At 40.7% G+C, this 17,500-nt stretch overlaps 2 protein-coding genes across 2 annotated transcripts in view; one reads left to right on the forward strand and one right to left on the reverse strand.

Moving 5' to 3' along the window:
- Positions 1–2,292, reverse strand: part of LOC307251594 (MORN repeat-containing protein 4-like) — a gene marked incomplete at both ends in the record, with an annotated part of 16,050 nt that extends 13,758 nt beyond the window's left edge. The window contains one exon of the mRNA XM_080028969.1: positions 2,226–2,292. Within this exon, the coding sequence (XP_079885095.1) occupies positions 2,226–2,292 (67 nt within the window). The remainder of the gene's footprint in view (positions 1–2,225) is intronic.
- A 7,769-nt stretch (positions 2,293–10,061) lies between these two features.
- Positions 10,062–17,500, forward strand: part of lcor (ligand dependent nuclear receptor corepressor) — a gene marked incomplete at both ends in the record, with an annotated part of 97,537 nt that continues 90,098 nt past the window's right edge. The window contains one exon of the mRNA XM_080029888.1: positions 10,062–10,158. Coding sequence (XP_079886014.1) covers positions 10,062–10,158 — 97 coding nt within the window. The remainder of the gene's footprint in view (positions 10,159–17,500) is intronic.

Genomic DNA, 17,500 nt, shown 5'->3' on the forward strand with positions numbered 1-17,500 from the left:
ATTATTAAAATCCTTGCATTTGAACAGTCACCACAGTGCTGCATGGGTTCTATTGGTGGACTTATTTAATCGCTTAGAAATGTCACTGTGCTAAAAACACACTGTTTCTGTTTACTGCACCTAAACCTGAGCCTATCAGTGCATCGCGGCCAAACCAGTTTAACAGTTTTTGTTGCTAAGCGCACAGAGACCATATGTCCCCCCCCCCCCCCCCCCTACGCCCTCGCTTCCTTCTGTGCCAAACTTTTGTTCTTTCTTTAACCTTGCCCTAAAGGTTGTCCATGTGTGTTTTTTTTTTTTGTGAAACTGAAAATACTGGTTTAGGTTGTAGTGTGATATCCTGTCAAAGTGAGCTATCCGGCACCAGATGGCGTGTGTGTGTGTGTGTGTGTGTGTGTGTGTGTGTGTGTGTGTGTGTGTGTGTGTGTGTGTGTGTGTGTGTGCGTGTGTGTGTGTGTGCGTGCGTGCGTGTGTGTGTGTGCGTTTGCATTTCCATTGAGTGACTAACTTCAATTTGACACCTTTCTCAGTTTTTTTATTTGCCTATTAGATACAATCTGTGCAAGTGCAGGTTTATTTAAGAGCCAACCGTTTTGCAGTTGAGAGTCACAGTCTGTTTAAAAGTACACAGCAGAACTTTTAACAGAGCTTTTATCATATTTACTTTTACCATTCTATATTTTAAATTCATTTAAAATGTCATCATTATTTACGCTTTACAATTTTCAAAGATGTTGAATCATAAATCACTCCAGTTTTTGACGTCAGAAACGAGGAGAATTCTGACTGGAGTATATTGGGGGGGGGAGGGGTGGGGGTTTCAGAAAGGGGGAGAGTGAGAAAAGGAGAGATTGTTTTTTTTTTTAATATTTTGGCAGTCTCTAGGCACACCGTGGACGCATGGATATGTTAGAACACATTTAAAAAGTGCATTTAGCATAATATGGGACCTTTAAAAGCCAACCGTTTTGCAGTTAAGACTCACAGTCTGTTAAAAAGTACACAGTAGAACTTTTAACAGAACTTTTATCATATTTACTGATATCTCCAATCTATCTTTTTAATTTATTTTAACGGTAAAGGTGGAGTCAGCGATTCTGAAGAACGCTTGTTGACAAAATCACTTTTGGTCAAAATCAGTGAATATCTCCTTACAATCCCCCAACCTGTATCTACTGGGACAGTGTGTTAATACACAGCCTAGGCTCTGTAAACAGGTGTGTAGAAAAAAAGGGTATGTAAACAATGGTTTCCCCTCATAGCTACTAGCTACAAACATGCCCGTTTACAGAGCAAAGGCTGCGTATTAAAGGAATACTTCACCCATACGGAACCGGCGTTTTATCATTATAAAATCACGATTATATTATAATGAATGAGGTTTTTCTTTCCTCAGTCTTCCCTTGGCCCAGCTGTCCTATTAATCCTAACCCTACATTTTACCATGTGTGATGTCACGCATGGGAAAAATGTAGGGTTAGACAGTGAGACCATAAACCACTCTTTCCCCCCCTTTTCTCAGGCTAGGATGAACCGATTTAAAAAAAAAAAAAAATTGCACATTTATATTACATAGGAGCTCAGAGTTCAATACACCTTTATATTTCCACCGGTGAAGTAGGTCTTTAACACTGGATTGTTTTTCAACGCTCACACAATACTACAGGTACGTATGTGGTGATTAGGGCTGGCCCGAATGCCATTTTTCAGGCTTCGAATATTCGTTGGTTTTTCCGAGCGAATATTCGAATATTCGTTCCAGAAAAACACACCATCAAAAACAACATAATAAATAAATATATATATATATATATATATATATATATATATATATATATATATATATATATATATATATATATATATATATATATATAAATAAAAAACTTTAATAATCCCTATATACTCCCTGGAACCGATTTTGACAGTATCTGCATATTTTTTTGAAGATTTACGCGCTCGGAGGTGAAGTAATGGATGCGCTGTGACACTTAGTGATGTAATATCCTCCTAAATGAGCAATACTACTACTACAATATTACTAACTTTTATATCCAAATATAAAATTATTTTATGACATTATATTGCAGTACTAGCTTCTTGCAAAAAAAAAAAAAAAACGAAGCTCCGAATACTAATTTAAGCTCCAAATACTAATTTTCCGAACGAGTATTCGAATATTCGAATAATTCGGGCCAGCCCTAGTGGTGATGAAAGAGTCTTACCTTCTTTCCATTCCCCGTGGTACTCCTCGCCATTGGAGTAGCTGAAGGAACCTCGTGTCAGGGTCATGGGTCCTGCTGGCACACACACACACACACACACACACACACACACACACACACACACACACACACACACACGCACACACACACACACACACACACACATAGAGACACACACATAGAGACACACACATAGAGACACACACACACACACACACACACACACACACACACACACACACACACACACACAGAGAGACACACACATAGAGACACACACACTCACACACACACACACACACACACACACACACACACACAGATTATCAAAACCTCTTGCTCTTAACCTGTAGCTCTGGTGTTCACAAGTGCTGAAAATTCCTCCAATAATGTGTTCACCTTTTCAACCCTCCGTGGGTTAATTGCTAGTTTTTGAACACGGCAGTAGGTGTGCAGCTCCAATCAGGCCCAGATTATGCAGCCAGACATATCAAACTACACACTCCAATCATCTCAACTCCTTTCCTAAACCACTGGCTTCATTCTGCTGCTATTACAGACTCCACACGTCTGGTTTTAAGATTTCTACAAGATTTTAAGTTAAGACTCATCTATAAGTAATTTTTTTCTATTCATTTTATCATTATTTACACTATAAAAAAAATAAAAAAAAAGTTGAATAATGCCTATAGAACAATTTTCCAGAACCCGATTTGTTGTGTTTGTCCATGAACTAGAAAAATTCAATTAACTGTGATTTAAAAAAAAAAAGATTACAACATATTCATATGTTATCAACAGGAAACAACAAATTAGCTGAAGCTAGACGTCTTATATGCATCACATTTTCCCATTTTTTTGTGGCAATGTTGTATGTATTGTCCCTGTCAAATAAACATTAAAATAAATAAAAATAAATAAATAAATAAATGTTCATAAATAGTTGCTAAATAATTATTTTTTTAAACTGATTTTCAAATTGTTGTTTGATAGTTTGATGTTGACGCATCATAACACTGATCAATAGGACAGGGGCAAATGACAAGTTGTTGGCACGTGTCAAACCTGTAAGTGGCAAGATGCAAAATGTGTGTTGACGTCGCTTCCATATAAAGCATTGGGTTCAGATTGCATTTTGACACAGGTTAAACGCCACAGGTGTGTGTGTGTGTGTGTGTGTGTGTGTGTGTGTGTGTGTGTGTGTGTGTGTATGTGTTTGTGTGTATGTGTGTGTGTAGTGTATGTGTGTGTGTAGCCTATGTGTGTTGGGGTGTGTCCATACACTTTTGACCACGTGAGCCATTTGTAGTGCAGTAACAGGTCAGATAATTGGTGAGTAGAATGTGTTATTAAAATCCCACTAAAGGCTACTGTATCCCCCTGTAACCCGGGGCAACGTGACCTATAGATGAACTGGTCATGGCGCGACGGTAAACACTAGTATAGCCTATAGCCTAGCAGGTGATTTTATTCCTTTAAAGGCTTATTGTGTGCGGTGAAAACCCTTCTTTGTCTCCCATTCGTGTATTTTCTAGCATCTGTGACAGTTTAGAATTTCACTCTCACTCTAATTCGTTATCAGTTTGGGGCTATCCTCTCCTCTCCTATTGTTTACAAATTGAGCCTATATGGACAAACTGGTGCCGACAGGAGCATCAAAGACACATTTGTAGGCTTCACAATGACACACTCAACATCTAGGGCTCCTTTATTAGGCTTTATAATTGCCTTAAATGCCATCAGGCACGCTGTCAGATTAGACAGGAGGGAGGAGTGTGTGTGTGTGTGTGTGTGTGTGTGTGTGTGTGTGTGTGTGTGTGTGTGTGTGTATCCCTTCATCTAATGTTGCCACAGTAACGGCGCCCAAATCCCTTTCATCCAGCCGGCGTGACGCTGCCAGTCAGCCTCCATAACACACACATTCACGCGCTCACACACACAAAGACAGTGAGCCGGCCGTGATAAATAAGAAATAAAGGCTTTACCTGTTTTAATAAAGAGTCCTTAGTCTCTACATCGGGCAGGCTGAGGATTTCTGCTCCTGTCAGCGACAATTTTAGCCTTTTTCCCCCTTCAGAAGATGCTAGTTTTCCCTGACAAGAGCTTGCCTCAGCGTCTCTGCAAGGTGCTGCCCTCCCATTGGCTGTCGCTCCTCTACCAGTGACTCAAGACGCCTTTTGATTGGCTGCTGTCCGCTACCGGTCCCGCCCTCCTTGGGAGACATCTTTGTCGAGGGCAACGGGTTCAACGACTTAATTAGCCGGAGTGCTCCACCGTTAAAAGCGTTTGCCCTTGCGTTTTTTTTTTCTACTTCTGCTTTTTATGTGCTGCCCAGCGTCTCTGTAGGATTGTAAAAAATGGCAGCGAGCCTCCTGTTAATGACACTGTGTCATTTCATGTTTCAATTTGGTGATTAGACCCGCGTTTTGGCGAGTTTTTATGGCTCCTGATTTATTGTGCGCTAAAACAGCTGCATTGAGGTGCTGCGGGGTTGGTTAAATGAGCTGATATGGATTCACAGCCAATACGGCTTTAATTCAGCGAAAAGCTACGGAACGGGGGAAGAGAAAAAAACACTATAGAGGCCTAATCAAGGTGACCCAAATGAAACAAAACTCTGCCCTGATTGTGTGTCTCAGGGGGGAGGCCAGGAGCTGGGTTGGGCGATTTTGATTAATAAGGAGACAATGCAGGTGGATAGGGGGGAACATTTTTAACTTATAGATAGCATCATGAAACTTTGCCAGTTAATAACTTACATTAAAGCAATATGTTTTGTTTATTATGTAGCCTACATATGTTATTACTGTTTGATAGCCTAAATGCAATTTTCAATTAATTTAGATTTTTTTCTACAGTTATTCTAAACCAGGCAGGTGATTAAGAAAAAAAAATTAACAAGGATGGCAAGGCAAAAGACAAAAGCCGTTTGAGGGTGTGTGTGCGTGTGTGTGTGTGTGTGTGGGGGGGGGGGGGGGGGGGGGGGGGGGGGGGCTGTAAAGAAAGGTCAAATTAAATGTTAAAAGGACGAACAGCACATCTGACTATGCATACATTTGCATCTCTTTAAAAACCGAAAAATCTTCATGTTGGATTAAGTCAGATTTGAAGTGTTTCTTTCATTTTTACAACAGAACAGAACGGACAAGGTTAGGAATAATGAACACCTAAATGTACATGTTTGACCCTTTATTGATCATTATATGAAATAAGACATGTTATGGAAGCAAAATAGACAAAAATCCCAAAATTGCCAAGTGATTTTTGTCTGCAATGTCTCGCCTTAATAATCCACGGCCAGCAATGAACTCCACTGGTAAAACTGAATAGTCATAATTGATCAACAAAAGCAGCTCCTAAAGCCTCTTAAGAGAATACGTAACGGTATAATTGTGATGGAAAGACAATTATAACCCCCCCGCCCCCCCCCCCCCCCCCCCCCCCCCCCCCACACACACACACACACACACCCTGCTGTGTGTACACTTGACTGGTTAGATTATTAAAAAAAATTCCCTTAGATTCATTTAGAAATATAACTTTTTTTCATGAACAAAAGGTTTCGACCATATCCATATTAAAACACTTACAATGGAGCAACAGTAAGTTTCTTGGCCAGGGTGCAAAGATAATATCAAAAAAATACCTGACGACACAACTAAATATATAGATGGATGGATGGATGGATGGATGGATGGATGGATGGATGGATGGATGGATGGATAGATAGATAGATACAGTCATATGAAAAAGTTTGGGAACCCCTCTCAGCCGGCATTATAATTGACTCTGCTTTCACAAAAAAAAGATAAAAGTGGTATGTCTTTAATTTACCAGGAACAGCTAAGTACTGGGATGTTTTCCAAACAAAGATTTTTTGAAAAGCAGTATTTGGTTGTGTGAAATAAAATAAAATGTGAAAAACTGGCTGTGCAAAAATATGGGTACCCTTGTGGTTTCGTTGATTTTAATGCCTGTAACAGCATGTAAAACTGATGACTTTAAACACAAAGTTGGTTGGATTATGTTGTTAAGCCTTGAACCTCATAGAGATGTCTGTTTAATCATGAGAAAATTTATTTTAGGTGCCTAAATGCAGGTTGCACTTCTCTTTGACTCTCTGCTGAAGTGAGACAGAATGGGACCATCAAAACTGCTCCCAAAATATCTTAAAAACAAAGATTATTCATTATCATGGTTTAGGGGAAGGCTACAAGAAGCTTTCCCAAAGGTTTCAATTGTCAATTTCTACTGTAAGGAACGTTGTCAGGGAATGGAAGGACACAGGCACAGTTGCAGTTAAACCCAGGTCTAGCAGACCAAGAAAAGTACAAGAGCGGCATATGCGGCGGATTGTGAGAATGGTTGCACACAACCCAAAGATCACCTCCAAAGACCTGCAAGAACATCTGGCTGCAGATTGTGTATCTGTACATGGTTCAACAAATCAGTGCAATGTTGCCGGCTGAGAGGGGTTCCCAAACTTTTTCATATGACTGTAGATAGATAGATGGGTGGGTGGGTGGGCGGACGGACGGACGGACGGACGGACGGACGGACGGACGGACGGACGGACGGACGGACGGACGGACAGACAGACAGACAGACAGACAGACAGACAGACGGATAGATAGATAGATAGATAGATAGATAGATAGATAGATAGATAGATACACTTTTTTCCAGATTCAGGTGGTCCATATAAAATACATACAAGACACAGACAAAACAAAACAAACAAACACAACAAGTAGGGTTAAAACACACACAGGCATCTATGCCAGTGCTTCCAGAAGTCAGACAGATATTTTGTGTCACTGTATAGTTAAAAACTTAAACATAAAATCAAAGTAAAGACACAGTTATAAGACTATAGCAGAACAGCAGAGGCCAGTTAAAAGCTAAAAACTAAAAAGTGCAATCAAGTGGAGTAATAAACAAGGTGCAGCAGACATCTAAAAATGTGCAAAGTGCAGACAGTGTTACACGGTAAACAGTCTTATCACCCGTGGGAACAGGGCTGAGTTACTGCACATTGCACCAGCATGTTTCAGAGTCTGCTATAAGAAATGTTAGAAATCACAAAAGCAGACAATCCAGAAGGCATTGTAGACTTTGTATTTCAGAAGCTAAATATGCCCTGCGTTTCAATTCCCATACTTCCCTACTATTTAGTATGCCAAAAAAAAAGATTTAGAATGTCCCAATACATGCACATCAATTGTAGTATGCTGAAAATACATAAATGCCCCACTAACTCCAATAGAATTTTGGAGTATTCGTCTTTATTCTTGACATTTCTCGACATAATGACAAAAAATCTTCCTTATCTGATTTTTTTCTCTCTCCTGTGACCCTAAAACTCTTCTGTACCTTAGTATGTAGTGCAGTAAAAAGAAAAAGTATGTGAATTGGAACGCAGGGCTGGTTAATATAAGTTTGGATTAAGTTTGTGTGAGATTTGTGTTGCTATAATGCATGTGCTCCCCTGTCAGGTTGTGTGTATTCCTGTCTCGTACAAATCTATTTAAGACCATTGCAAGATCCAGAGTATTTCACATATACGGTACATGCATTAATCAGTATGTTTGCTATTTTAACAAAGCTAATAAAGTGATGAGTAACATTTTCACTGCTTGTTGCCCCCACGGATATAAACAGTCGAGTCAACTTTACAGCATTGTCAATTTTTGAAATATGCAGGCATACATAAGGATCGAAATGACGTTTGTCTCTGACCCACCGTGCAACAGGAACAATAATAATAATAAAATAAAGTAGAATGAGTTAAAGATAAGTAAAAAGAAGATCAATTAAATTTAAATGTGCATTGTAATAAATAATTGAATGAACAATATTTACTCATAGACCACTATCAATACCGACATCATGCGGTTTCAGCAGCATTGGGCATTTAAAAACTCACTCATTCATAGGCTGGTTGCAGTATGTACAGCTCCGGAAAAAATGAAGAGACCAGTCTGGAGTTTTCTTCAATCTTCATCTCTACAAAACTTATTGAAAATGCTCTTAACGACAAAACATGTATTGGAATTTGGTAGAAATGTTGTCAGTAGTGTATAGTATAAAACCAAAATGTTCATTCCACTCAAACATATGCCTATAAATAGTAAAACGAGAGACACTGAACATTTGGAGTGGTCTCTAAATTTTTTCTAGGGCTGTATATAAAGATCCATAGTTTAGTATTTTTCCACTCAAATAGTTTTTTTCCTGGCAACACGGAAACTATCTTGACAAAAGCACGTATAACTTCTTTGTCTGCAGCAAAACTGTAACACTTACACTTCTTATAGGTCTGTCATTACTAAATAATTTGAAAGTGTAATTTGAGATGCACTTAAAGCCTTTTTCAGACCATTTTCCCTTCCGTCTTTGAAAGAAAGAAAGAACTGCCCAATTTTGATAAACGTTGCAGAACACGAGAAGATCATGAAATATTTAAATGAGAAGTTGTTCTTCTCTGTGTGAGGTTGTCTGGCAGCCAGGGACACTTAAAGGTGCAGTCAGTGATTCTGGAGAACGCTTGTTGTCAAAATCACTGTGTGTCAAAATCAGTGAATATCTCTTCGCGATCCCTACTACATGTCTGTTCTTTGTGTGCACTGAAGAAAAATCTGGTGTTAATAGCACAGCTTGTAAGGCTCTGTAAACGTGTATGTAAACAAAGGGTATGTAAACATAGGGGCCCACCGTTGCTAGCAACCTGCCTGTTTACAGAGCCTAGGTCATTTATGAACACAGGATTTTTTTTAAGTACATATAGGATACAGTTAGTGGATTGTGAGGAGATATTCACTAATTTGGCAAAAAAAAAGTGAATTTGACAACAAGCGTTCTCCAGAATCACTGACTGCACCTTTAAGATGTTTTCAGTATTTTTTCTAATATCCTGGAGTTTCAAGCACTAAATGCATAAATAAATACCCTTTGCTAATGGTTGTTAATCCTGTATAGGGCTGCCAACCATGCAACACACACTAAAGATCCAATGAATGGCTGGAAATAACCGAATAGTTGAGCGTTTATTAATTTGATTAAGACCAATCACTAACCAAAGGCAGCAGCCTAATCCGTTAAAAGAGAACTTGCTGTAATCCTTTAATTGGATAAACACGAATCTCCTTGAATCTTTGTGATGTAGCCTAACTGGTTAAATGTAGGCTACTGTTTCCTAGTAGGGGCACTGTGACACATTATGGCGATTTGTTGGACTTTCTCAATGTGTTTACAGTAGCCTAACATCATGAGGCATTTAGGTTTTATCCTATATAGAGATAAAACAAACAAAAAACCTCCACCAATTTCGGATAACAGCGCTTCTTTGTATAAAATGCATGTCCTAGGGACTTTTTTTTTAGTGCCGTGTTGTTGAAAGCATGCCCTGGCCGCGACATATCTGCTAATTTAAACAATGCAGTGTCTTAATGCGCATTTTAAATCCCCGGCACACCCGCGCGCGCCCTTTGACACACATAGCTTTTTAAAGCTTTTTAAAGCTATGGCAAATTTGGAGCACTGGCCGCCATGTGCTGCCGTACCACCCTATACAACATTAAAACAGACAAACATTCCCGTTTAAACGGCCAATGACAGCGGCTCCTCGCGCAGAGATGCTGGGAGGGAGGGAGGGAGGGGGGGCGGGGAGGGTTTTTTAGTGGGTGGGACAAACGAGCGCTATAGAAAGGGGGATGCTGCAGCCCCGTCCCCTTCATATCTCACTCCACCCAGCCCTTAGAATAAAAAGCACCGGTGACGTGCGCGCAGGGAAGCACCCAGCAGTATGTGCGCGCCCACGGGAGGGGCCGATAGAAAATGGCGAGTCTGTGCAAAAGGCAGCAATGCACGGTAGAGAGGCGCGGCTTTCGGCAGGAACTTGACTCTTGGAGGCACAAACTCATTCACTGTGTAGGTAAGCTCTCTTGGTATTGTGAGTGCGCGTGTGAGTGGCGTGGTCCGGCCGTCCGGGGGGCACCGGGAACTGTGTTTTTACTTTGTTATTTTGGAAGAGAGCCGCGGCTGTATAATGTCCACTGTAAAAACCTATAGGATCTCATGAAGCTGTCATTTTTTTTTGTTACGCACGGCTGTTGCCTGGCGCTGCCTGCCTCCCACCGGACGTATCCCAAATCCTCTAAGCTTTAAGTTTGTGGGCTCGAGCCGGGCGTGTTGTCAGGTGTGTTGCACCTGCACACTTTGTGTTGGGCACCTGTTAGGCTCTGGAGTTTGGGCTTTAATCAGTGTATCGGCGGCTCGCAGCCATGGGGGTGTTTTTTTATACATTATTCTATAGCTGTTTATTTATTGTAAGCAGGGCATGTCACGTGGGCAGATGGAGCCGCGCCACAGCCAATCGGCTTCTCCGCTATAGGCAGGCCCGTGCCCGCGTGCGCGCCGCTGGGTTGATTTTTTTTTTAGGTGGGGGGGAGGGCGGTGCGCGCTCTCAATCTCCAAACATGACGCCCCCTCCTCCCCCTCCTCCTCCCACTCCACTTCCCTGGAAATCGGCTTTTGGGAGCGCGCATTGCTGCATTGGGGGAGATGTCAATGGGAATAATTTTGTATTTTAGGGGGAAGGAAGGTATATAGGCTTTAGGCGGGGGGTTGCTAGATGCCTTCGGTTGCTCGCCTGTCTTTACACCGGGGTTTGGTACTTGTTGAAACGGCCGCTCTCTCTCTCTCTCTCTGAGGGGGAGAAACTCTGCGGTTGGAGATAGTGTCCGGGTGCAGTTTTTAATGCGTTAAGACACATTTATGATTTTGAATGTTTATGACAGCACCCAGCACCTCGCTGACACCGCATGTACACTTAACAGCACGCCGTGGGTCAGCCTTTTGTCTATTGGGAGAAACCTGGAGAGAATAATTCAGTTGTTAAAAACCTCTCCGCTTTAACCTGAAAAAAAAACACTTTACGTCAGTTTTTATTTTGGATTTTTTTCTCTCATCATCTAAACATTTCTCTCTCTCCCACCCTTACCCCCCCCCCCCCCCCCCTCCTCACCCCTCACCCCCCACCCCACTACCCCACTCCTTCCATTGCTGGCTGGTGTATTATATTAGCTCAGTTTAATCCGATCTCTTTCGATATTATGGCAAGATTATCGTCCACTCTTCGCCCCTCTGATCTTCTAACCTCTCCCGGGGTTTCCCCTGCTCTCTGCCCGCTGCGTAATCTTGCTTTTATCGGCGGTTTATGTAAGCACCACACTCCAATAGACACCACCACCACCACCGCAGCAGCAGCAGCAGCAGCATCGCCAGGGTGTTGCGGGCTATCTATCTATGCACTTGTTTTTGGACGCACTTTCTTTCTTTCTGCCTCTGTGTCCAGATGTTGTGCGCTGACCTGTCACCTACTTACCCACCCGAGCGCTTTATAATAACTCACATGTCCTGATTCCATAGTCAGCTAGTGGGGCTTTTTGTGTGTGTGTGTGTGTGTGTGTGTGTGTGTGTGCGTGTGTGTGTGTGTGTGTGTGTGTTTGTTAGAAAGAGGAAGAAACCCATCCTAATGAAGGGATTTATCGTTCTGTGTGAAAAGGCTAGATAATCTCTGAACTATACGATCAGCATAAAGCCACGAGGTGTCACCAACAAAACCCTAACCAATAACAAAAGGCGTTCTGCTTCATTTTCATTATTTTATGTGGCAATTTTTCATCATTTTTTTTTTTGCGCTCGTTTAAAGTGTGCTTTTATCTATGTCCCCTCTTGCCTCACATTTTACTGATAGCAGCACCGCCTGCGTCTGCCTCCATTTATGATCTAATTAGTGCTGTTTTAATGATTTAGTGGGTCACCGGGTTTGAGTGTATTAAGCGGCCAAGGATTACGCTTCTGGGTCCCTCCCTAAAAAGTGTTCAATACAGTTTGGAGGGTTGCAGTTATGCGCCTTAATAAGAATATGTGTGTGTGTGTTAATGCCAGAATACACACATAGACTATACGTCCCTATAAGGAATACTGCAATCACACTGAAGTCAATACTGATACAATAATAAGCATGAGAAATACACTATTGTGCAAGCTTCCCTCCGTGTTGTATTATCACAATGATACCGGAGGGGATACAAACAGCTCACAGAAAAAGTAACGGACTCACAGTTGGATATTACAGCTTGCTCAAGCTCTGTATGGGGTCCTGTGTGTGTGTGTGTGTGTGTGTGTGCATACTTGTAAATGCATCTTTGTGAGGACAGTGAGGACATTTTGCCTGGTCCTCACTTTTTCAAAGGTCTGTTTGAGGGTTAACACTAGGTTTTAAGGTTCAGGTTAGAATTAGGTTTATGTTAGGGTTAGTGTGAGGGTTGGGGTTAGGCATTTAGTTCAGATGGTTAAGATTAGGGTAAGGGGCTAGGTAATGCATTATGTTAAAGAGTGCCCTCACACAGATATAAGTAGGAGGAAGTGTGTGTGTGTGTGTGTGTGTGTGTGTGTGTGTGTGTGTGTGTGTGTGTGTGTGTGTGTGTGTCTGTCTGTCTGTCTGTCTGGTTGTCTCTCTGTATGTGTGTCTCTGTATGTGTGTGTGTCTCTGTGTTACTGTGTGTGTGTGTTACTCTGTGTGTGCCTGTGTCTTGTGTACGGATGGGTATATACTGTATAGGCTGTGTGTGTTAGTTCGGCATGTTTCTTCATTTCTGCTTGTTAGCGCTCTATCTGTTGGTTTGCTATGCATGACGTGTGGCCATGTTATCAGCGCCGAGATGTTCAGAGCTGATATGTTTATTTGTTTGAAGCCTTAATCAGCTCCGAAACAAACTGTGAGCTACGGGAACATCATGAGACGTGTTTGTCTTCTGACCGACCGAACTGAACAATATGTCTCTAAAATGTACTGGGAGAAGCCCTGAAAGACAACAACAACAACAGCAGCAGCAGCATGCTTTGAAAAAGTGATGTAGCAGTCGCAGGGCTAACAGTGATTCTATTCTATTTTATTTGTAAGGTTAAAAATACTCACTCTTGGGGGCGCCCTTAGCTCTGTTGGTAGGGCGTCCCCCCCATGGGCCTCGGCCAGCAGCGGACCCGGGTTCGATTCCAGCCCGCGGTCGTTCTCTGCATGTCACTCCCCTCTCTGCCCCATTTCAACTCTGTCTCTACACTATCAATAAAGCATAAAAAATGGCAAAAAAAATATCTTAAAAAAAAATAAAAAATACTCACTCTTAGTTGCTTAATTTGGGTGTTTACTGTATATCTGAGTAATATTATTCGGGCTGCAAGTAACATTGTTCCTCTCAATAAATTCCTGAAAGAAATAAACAACAACAGCATGCTTTGACATGTGGAAGGAGGGTTGATGTAGTAGTAGCCTATAGTCGCAGTTAACATTAGCTTTGTGGTAATCTGCAGGGGCTGGCAGTGATTCCTGGAGGGGTTTGGGGTAAATCTGAAAAACGGTTGAAAAATGATTTTTAAAATGTATTTAAAAAAATAGGCGTACCGGTGAACTGACCGACATTTTCAACTCTGGATAAAATATAACTTATTTTTTTTTTCATTTTAAAGGGTAAAAATACTCACTCCTTGTTCCTTAATTTGGGTGTTCATTGTATATGTGTGTGAATGTCGATAGTTAGCCTGCTATCGGTGTATAAATGTGTGTGTGAATGGTAACGTGGGAAAGGAAAAACAGGTCTCCCTTGCAAAAGAGTCTTTGGTCTCAATGGGATATACCTGTATAAATAAAGGTTAGTTATCTGAGAAATATTATTTGTGCTGCAGGTAACATTAATACTCAGAATGAATCCATGAATAATTTGGATAATAACATGTCATAAAGTGGTGACACATATCTTGTTGTTGTTTTGCCCAATAGTCCAAAAAACAAAATAATACTGAATTCATTTTCTCACAAAGACAAAGAAAAGCAGAACATCCTTTGACATTTGAATTTAAAAAACCGTAACATGGACACATTTGCCGTTTTGTGCTTGAAAAACGACTTAAAAGTCAACAAAAATAGACCTATTGAATAACTAACAGAATCTGTCTGTGTGTGTGTGTGTGTGTGTGTGTGTGTGTGTGTGTGTGTGTGTGTGTGTGTGTGTGTGTGTGAGAGAGAAAAAGAGAGTCAGAGAGAGAGACAGAGAAACAGAGAGAGAGAGAGAGAGAGAGAGAGAGAGAGAGAGAGAGAGAGAGAGAGAGAGACATAAAGAGGTGTGAGTCAGAGTGGCAGATTGCCTTCTCCAAAACGTTATAGACTTTTTTCCCTCCTTCAGTAAATCACTCAACATATAATTTCAGTGTTCTGGTGGTTATTCATTAGCTATTATACAGCCTCCCTTTCAGAGTGTTCCCTCGCAAAGATTTTTTTAAACTTGAACCTGACAGAAATGCAGAAATGCTTTACACTGTATGTTATCCTTAAAGGGACACTGTGTAACATTTTAAGTAATTTATTAGCTAAAATCAATATCCTCATTCATAAATATGTCCTCATTGGTGTAAAATCACCTCTGCCAATAATCTGAATTATCCTCTTGAGCGGAGAATTACAAATATTATTATGAAATTTTGTACATTGAGAGGGTAAGTCTTATGGAGGCATCCATGTTGGTTGGAATGTCATCAGGTGCTTTGTTTGAAATTTAGAATTGTTCTTGTCCTTAAAGGCCACTGTAGCTTCTGTTATTATTCAAAAGGGTTGGGGTTACCCAGGGAGCGTTGCATTCTAGAACTTTCTAGAACTTTCTTGATGATGTCATATTACACACTGCACCTTTAAAGCTGCAGTGTGTAGAATTTTGGGTTTTATTTCCCAGCAGATTTTGTAGGAAGTAATTATAATTTCCATAAGTACATTTAATTTAGTGCATAATAGCTGATTTTTTTTTAAATTATACCCTTAGAAAGGGTCTCATATATGTCCATATTTCTGCATATTTTGGACCAAGGCCTAGTGCCGCCATCTTGAAAGTGTCATAGTTGGAATGTCATCAGGTGCATTGTTTAAAATTTTTAATTGTTCTTGTCCTTGAAGGCCACTGTAGCTTCTGTTATTATTCAAAAGGGGTGGGGTTACCCAGGGAGCGTTGCATTCTAGAACTTTGTAGAACTTTCTTGATGATGTCATATTACACACTGCACCTTTAAATATTATTAGTGATTGATCAATTCTCGGAATAGGCTAATAACATATTACTGATTGTAAGGTTGACTAGAAGGCTGCAAAGTGCAAGTAACGATTATTTTCATGATCAATTAAAAATGCATTTCCTGCTTAATCTATAATATCTGGATTCTAGAACATGTCTGTATTAACCAGTGCATTCGTCCTGTTTGACTCGATGCCGGAAGCCCAAAGATTTAGAAGAAAAATTATAATCAAAATTTAACTTATTGATTAATTTACTAATTCACAGTTCACAAGTCTCTGCATCTCCTTCTCACTTGTAAAGGGACAGATTAGCAAGGGAGCGTTGCAATCCAGAACGTCTATCTATCTATCTATCTATCTATCTATCTATCTATCTATCTATCTATCTATCTATCTATCTATCTATCTATCTATCTATCTATCTATCTATCTATCTATCTATCTATCTATCTATCTATCTATCTATCTATCTATCTATCTATCTATCTATCTATCTATCTATCTAGCCACTGTAGTTCCTCGATTACCCCCCAATCTCCTCCCAGTCAAATCCTTGTGTCTTATAGTCAACACAGCACCACTCCTCCCTCTGTGTGTGTGTGTGTGTGTGTGTGTGTGTGTGTGTGTGTGTGTGTGTGTGTGTGTGTGTGTCCGAGCGGACGTCTTTTATTCCAGTAATGGACAGATGGATTCCCCCTAGAGCAGTGGTTCTCAAAGTGCGGCCCGCGGGCCAATGGCGGCCCGCGGAAGCATATCTGGCGGCCCGCGGCCCGCATTGAATTATGAATTATTAAAAAAAAAAAAAAAAAAAAAAAAAAAAAAAAAAAAAAAAAATTTAAATTATTGAAACGCACGGAGGGGATGCGTCCCCCGTAACAGTAAAAACAGTACAGGGGTCGAAACACTTAAATATCCCTCCTAATTGTTTGTATTCATTCCCCACTTATTAAACTTGCTAAGTTCGGCTGGCCTCTGCCTCTCGTTGCAGACGGCTGGTCAGCCTCCCGCAGTGCAGCAGGCAGTGTAGTGGTCCCAATGTAAGTTGTTAGATAGTGAGCTTGTCAAGCCCAATACGATGCACTTTCTCACATTCAAGGTGAATTAGATTAGGTCAAGTGTCTAAGGATGGATGCTAACATTATCTGGTTTCTAACTCTTTTGCCTAAAGTTTAGCTAACAAACTAACGTTAGCTAGCTGCTGATAGCCATGGAACTATCTGCCTAGTTGACTGCTGATAGCCCACCCTGTTTATTTCCAATGTATAGTGTCATAATAGTTAACACTGCTGCTGCATCATGAGTAGTGAGTCCTACAAAAAAACACTCCAAAAGGTGATACGTTTTCAATGTGTAGAAAGTTTTGAACAATAAAGTAGAATAAATATTTGAATGCAATACAGAATGCCTCAGTGCCTTGATTTATATTCCATTAGATGTGTGTCAATGGGAGCGAGTTGTCTTTTCCTTAACATTTCCACCATAAATAAATACAGAAGACACAAATTACTGCATAAAAATTAACAAAAATGCACAAAATGAAGTGTTCGAACCTCAAATTTTTCTGGGGGACAACCCCCAGACCCCCGCTTTTAATGTGTGTTCCCCAATGTGTAAATGAGACCTAGCCAGGGCTGTACGCTTATTTTTTAAAGTGGTAGCACTGGTGCTAGCAAGCAAAAAAAATCAGTAGCACAAAAATAAATTTGGTAGCACACAAAGTATGATCGAAAACTTGCATAACCTTAACCCTTGCATTTCGCTCTAATTACCTTTGAGCATGTCATCTTGGTCTCATTTGAGATTCTCAATTAATATTATTTCCTAGTGTGTGCAGTAATAATTGTAGAAAAATTAATAGGGGTGCACTGATTGCAATTTAGACAAAATAATCTAACCTGCCAATTGCAATTTGGCAGGCTGTCGCACTAGTTAGGGTTGCCACCTTGGATTTAGGAAAAAAAGGGACACTTGAATGTTTGGGGCGGAGGGCTCGGCCATTATTAGGCTACCAGTTCAGACTGACCAGTGTAATGACCTATAATAACCATACACACCTACAGTGCTTTTTACAGTATAGGCTAAATAGGGAGACTGAGGTGGGTGGGGACCCTGGACCTTGTAGGGGGGCCCCGGAAGAAAAAAATGCAACCTT

Source organism: Ammodytes marinus (assembly GCF_949987685.1).
Source record: "Ammodytes marinus genome assembly, chromosome: 6".
Classification (NCBI taxonomy): Eukaryota; Metazoa; Chordata; class Actinopteri; order Uranoscopiformes; family Ammodytidae; genus Ammodytes; species Ammodytes marinus.